Consider the following 5,799-nt stretch of genomic DNA (forward strand, 5'->3'; position numbering starts at 1 on the left):
CATCCGCCCCCGAACGTTTCCGCCATTCAGGTTTGGGGGTGTGACACTTACACTCAATTTCCACTCATTCCCACATTTTTAGAGCTGGAACAAAACACCTCTCTCCTCATTTCCCTCATTTGCTCTCATTTCACTAAGTATCAAACACCACTTTTCTCTCAAACTTTTTCTACACCAATTTCGAGATTCAAGGCTGATTTTCAAGTGTTCTTCCACTCTTAGTAAGTATAATTCATCCTCCTTATGATTATTTCACTTCATTCTACTTAAATCATTGATTTCTTACACAAACTCCATAACTATGATGTTAGATTCTCGAAAATCTTCAAGGCATCTCCAAGTGTTCTTGAGTTAAACACTTCCATTCTTCAACAATCATCTACTGAAATCACTTAAGGTGAGTTCATACCCCTACATTTTTATGTTTTCTCAAGTTTTTAAGGGGGGGATACAAGTTAAAACACCAAGAAAATAACTAAATTTTTCTAACAGCCTTCATCAGAAAAGTTCAACTCCATTCACGGACTCTTTTGGGCATCTTAAACATTTTTGTTTTCAAAACTGTAAAAGTTGAAAATAGTTCAAGTTTTTAGCTTTAAAATTACTACTTGCACATCTCCATACAATTTTTCTATAATTTATGGTGATTTTTACAAAACTGCCTATCATTTCAAACAACAATCCGGACCAGTCTGTGATTATGGACTTTTTCACCCAAGTTGGAGGTCATTAAAAATCGTGATAAAAATTATGAGTAAACTAGACACATTTTATGAACTCTCAGAATTTACGGATCTAGTTTTCGACTTCGTATGATTTTTCTATGATTTTTCCAAAAAAGTGCAGAATGGCTAAAGTTAGCCAACAGCATGTAAATATCATAACACTTTGTATTATGTTGAGCAAAGTGTATAATCATAAGTTCTAATTATTGAATGCGTTTCTTTGTTAGTTTATCATCATGAAATGAAACTAAGTCATTCATAATAAATATTATTTATTCATTTTAGAACACGTATATTAAACTATAAAAAGTATAGTTTAATAAATTCATAACACTAATACATTTCCATAAAAGAGTCTTACATACTACAAACATTTTAGATAAACTATAATAGGTATAGTTTATGATATATTGCATAACACACTCGTACTAAAAGAGTACATTCATACAGAAAAGGTTTACACTAACACACATTATACGTAAACTTGTTACCCTAAATTGTGAGACATTCTCTCTTTCCGTACGTCCGAGTGCGGAATATAATTCCTGGTAGTTATAATCAGAGTCTCCTGGAGGGGGAACGTGATACTTGTATATAGATCTATATTGGGTTTGACACCCCACACCTTGCTGCTAGCTACAGCGGGACCTGCAGGTCTATGGGTGACAAATGTCATTTCATTTTCGCGACGCCTGAGAAACATCGTGGCAGGTTCACATAGTCATAGTATGATTATAGCGACTCACATAGGGAGATAACAATTCATAAAGTTTACGGGATTTCATAAAATCTAAGTAGGTTTTAGGTTGATTTAAATTCACTTTTTATATCAATTCGAACTCATGACATTTCTACTAAGTAAGAATGATTTCTTATACATTTTGGTCTTTGGTCATAAGACTACATTATACGGATTTTAAGGAAAATATCAGATTTTTCTAAAAAAAATGTGACATTTACATGAGAAAAGACTTCTATTAAGTTTTATAGAAAAAACTTATGAACTCACCAACCTTTGTGTTGACACTTTTCGAACAACTTGTATTCTCAGGAAATCACTAAACAGGTAATCAAGTGCTTTTGAGGATGGGACGTTAAGGCGTCAAACTTTTCATATTTTGTAAACATATTGTAATTGATTTTGAAACATGTAATTCATACAAGTGATGTAACTTTTTCAATTATATATATGTTGGTTGTGTTTGCTTAAATTACTATTGAAATTGTGGTTATGATACTATACATGAAGTCCTCCACCCCCGGACGTTTCCGCCATCCTTGGTTTGGGGGTGTGACATCGAGTCTCTACTCTCATTTCTCAATTCTACTCACTACTACTCGTCGAGTTTGGCATAGACTCGACGAGTTCCTCTTTGATACAAACACTTAGTCAATCTGCATCCGACTCGCCGAGTTGTATGAACAGCTCGTCGAGTTCTCCTTCATCATATGAACACTCTAACTGGGACTCGCCGAGTTGTATGAACAACTCGTCGAGTATGTTCTTGAGATATGAAGGTTGCCTTGGACTCGCAGAGTCAGGGCATTGACTCGCCGAGTCCCTCCATGGATGAGTCCGATCTCCGACTCACTGAGTCCCCCTAAAACCCATTGGTTCCACTCGGCATAATACATAGAAGGGGAAAAATCGAGGACTCGCGACCCGACTCGCCGAGTCGGTTGCATGCAACTTCTATATAATCGATTCTGCTCAAAACCACTGCATACAATTTATAGATCTGGGTTCCTAAGGCTTGTTTACCACATAAAGTTTCCAACTTTACATGTATATATGCATGAAAATGGATTTAAAGGCTCAAAAGACACTTAAAAGAGTAGATCTAGGGCTTTCATGCAAAATGGCTCCATAAAGGCAGTAGATCTGGGCTCTTGAAGCTCAAACCTAGCTAGATTCGAAGGCCATTCCACTCAATATGATCTCTATATTACAATCTAGCTAGGAAATGGATATAGATGGCTTAAATGGGGTTTCTAAAAGAAAACTCATCATGGCAACATAAAAGATCCGAAATATACCTCAATGGACTCTAGATTGAGTTCTAGATCCTTACTCTTCTCCTTCTCCTTGGTCCTTCCTTCCTTCTCTTCTTCAAACTTCAAGGAAAAGCACACAAACACTCAAATCACAAAGGGGAGGGTTAGGGTTTGTTAAAGGATGCTCCGAGAGTGAAGGAAGCGAGTTTAGGGCTCATAACATGGTTTAAATAGGATGCAAAACCCGTGGATCTAGGGTTTCTTCAAGACTGGCGGACTCGCTGAGTCCAGGGTATGGACTCGCCGAGTTGCCAACTTAAACGTGCTCACAAACTCGTCTCTACTCAGCGAGCCGGACCTACAACTCGCCAAGTCCCAGCTAAATGCCAAAAATACATAGATTAAAATACATACCAGGAACCAGGTGTTACAAATAGAATTAAAAATTAGCAAGTTATTAAAACTATAAGGACTGATTCCATAAATACATATTCATCCAAAACTCCACCCACCCAAATAACAAAAACCGAGAAAATCTTTCTTCTTAATATTTTATCCTAAGAAAGACAACACCCATACAAGACAAAAAAACACCTGGCCCATTAGTATTGCTATAGACTAGAATCAAGAATCAGTCAATCAAAATCGTAGAAGTTTGAAGTACTCTGATGTGTTTTATTTACGCGGTAACAAATTTAATATTTATAAAACCTAACTAATTTAACCAACTAAAACACAAATAGGTAGTGTACCTAGTCGTGTAATAGTATAGTAAAAATAAGTAGGGTGTCTAGGAACCCGATGAAACCTTCGCCACTCCCAATAACAAGGATCTTGGTAACTCCTTGAATAATAATACTTTTAATACTAACCCCATGGATGTTAATGTAAGAATAAGCACGGTCATGACCAAACAAATTCAGCAGTTAAGGAAGATGATCTCAAGTGTGCCCGAGGTGGTCCAACCTATAACAGAAGTTTCCCCAACAAGCCACATGATCTCAAGATTTGCTCTGGTGATTACTGATACTGAAGTCCTAAAGCGCTTCCAAACTCCTAATATGAAGCCTTACGATGGGACTACGAATCCTGAAGAACACATGACACAATATAGGAAAAGAATGAAGATCATCCCCATTCCCACAAATTCGACCATCACAGGATCAGCCTTGAAATGACTACTAAATGTTACTCCTTACTCTATTATTTCATTTGCACATTTAGTCAATATTTTTAATTACCAATTTTCTTGTATCAGAACATTCGAAAAGATCACTAGTGATCTCTATTGGGTGGTTTAGGATCCTAAGGAATCCCTTAGGGATTTTGTGAACAGATTTGGCAAGGAAGCTCTAAGTATCCCTGACATTGACATGTCAACTGCCGGAGAGGCCTTCAAAATGGGCTTAAAGAATGACTCTCCTTTTTACGAAGACCTTGTAATGATGCCATGCAAAAGAATGGATGAAGTAAGGAGCAGGGCACTAAGGTTCATAAGGCTCAAAGAAGACGAAGAGATCCAAAAGTGGAGCAACCCACCAAATTCATATGATAACCCCAATATGAAGGTTGATTCCTCGGTACAAAGATACTATAAATCTAAACCTTATTCCAAACGCGATCATCATAGGTTCAATGCCCTTAAAAATGAAGGGGATGAAGAAGAATTTCCTAAGATCACTAACTATTGTTTTTCTGTGGATGTTTCAGGTTTAATATTTGCTATGCAAAATCTTAGTGACAATGAAATATGACAAAGAAAGGGAGAAAAGTCCACCGTCTAGAAAGACAAGTCCAAATGGTGTGCATACCATGAGGAATTTGGTCACATTTTAGAAGATTGCATAGCCCTCAAAAAGGAGATTATTTACTTACTTAGCAAGGGGTACCTAGAGGAGATCATCGAAAGAAGAAAAGAAAAATCTAAAGAAAAGGATCAGAATCCTCATAAGATCCTAGAGAAACCAGGATCCCCTCCTGCGGACGCCAAAGTAATCAATGTGATCTCTGGCGGGTCTGACATTTGTGGCACCTCTTATTCTACAAAAAAAAAAGACATGCCAAAGCATCAAAAATGGAGAAAGAAGAAAGGACACAGAAGAATACATCGATCTCGAATGAGAAGGAGATTACCTTTAATGAAACAGATAGAACAGACATCCAGGATCCCCACCATGATGGAAAGGTGATCACTCTTTACATCGTCAACCATTTTGTTAGAAGGATCCTTGTCAACGGAGGATCCTCAGTCAACATTATACTCTTGGATACTTTAAAAAGGATGAACATACCTAAAGTTGAAATAGTCAAAAGATCCTCAGTGTTAATAGGATTTAGTGGCGAAACGAAGCATACGGTCAACGATATAAAGCTACCTATCTACATAGAAGGTGTAAACTTTATGCAAGACTTTTGTGTAATTGATACATTATCCTCCTATAATGTTATACTAGGTAGACCATGGATCCACGATATGAAGGTTGTCCCCTCAATATACCATCAGTGTGTTAAGATGCCCAATCCATGGGGGACAGTAAAAATTATAGGTGATAATGAATAATACAAGGAGTGCTACAAGACCTCGATGAAATCTTCAACAGTACCAGGACAAGGATAACAATTAAAGTGGGGGCACAAGGCATGCTAGAAACAAAAGAGCAGGATATAAAGGAAGTGCCCCTCAACCTCAATGATCCTAAAGCCAAAGTCCTCATAGGATCCTCAATGTTAGAACAAATTGACCAAGAACTAATAAAGTTCCTAAAAGATAGAAGAAAAACATTCGCTCGGAAGCATGAGGATATGCCAGGTATAGACAAAAATATTATAACTGATAAGCTTAACATTGATCCTTCTTTCAGACCAATACACCAAAAAGGAGAAAGTTTGCACCTGAAAGAAATCTGATCATCTAAGAAGAAGTAGAAAAGCTTCTTAAAACAGGGATGATCCAGAAGGTCAAGTTCCTAAGGTGGCTAGGCAACGTGGTTGTCGTACAGAAGAAGAATGACAAATAGAGAGTATGTGTGGACTATATAGATCTAAACAAGCCATAATGATCCTTCCCCCTTCCACACAT

At 37.2% G+C, this 5,799-nt stretch overlaps 1 protein-coding gene across 1 annotated transcript; it reads left to right on the plus strand.

Annotated features, from left to right (window-relative positions):
• The first annotated feature begins 4,794 nt into the window (after positions 1–4,794).
• LOC145040212 (uncharacterized) lies at positions 4,795–5,280 on the plus strand. Its single transcript, XM_078988171.1, has one exon. The coding sequence runs from the start codon at positions 4,795–4,797 to the stop codon at positions 5,278–5,280; it is 486 nt and encodes a 161-aa protein (XP_078844297.1).
• The last annotated feature ends 519 nt before the right edge of the window (positions 5,281–5,799 follow it).

This window comes from Lactuca saligna, chromosome 4, assembly GCF_052625555.1.
Source record: "Lactuca saligna cultivar CGN05327 chromosome 4, ASM5262555v1, whole genome shotgun sequence".
NCBI lineage: Eukaryota > Viridiplantae > Streptophyta > Magnoliopsida > Asterales > Asteraceae > Lactuca > Lactuca saligna.

Coding starts and splice junctions, on each gene's coding strand:
- LOC145040212 (XM_078988171.1), top strand. CDS start 4,795: ATGGAGAAAGAAGAAAGGACACAGAAGAATACATCGATCTCGAATGAG.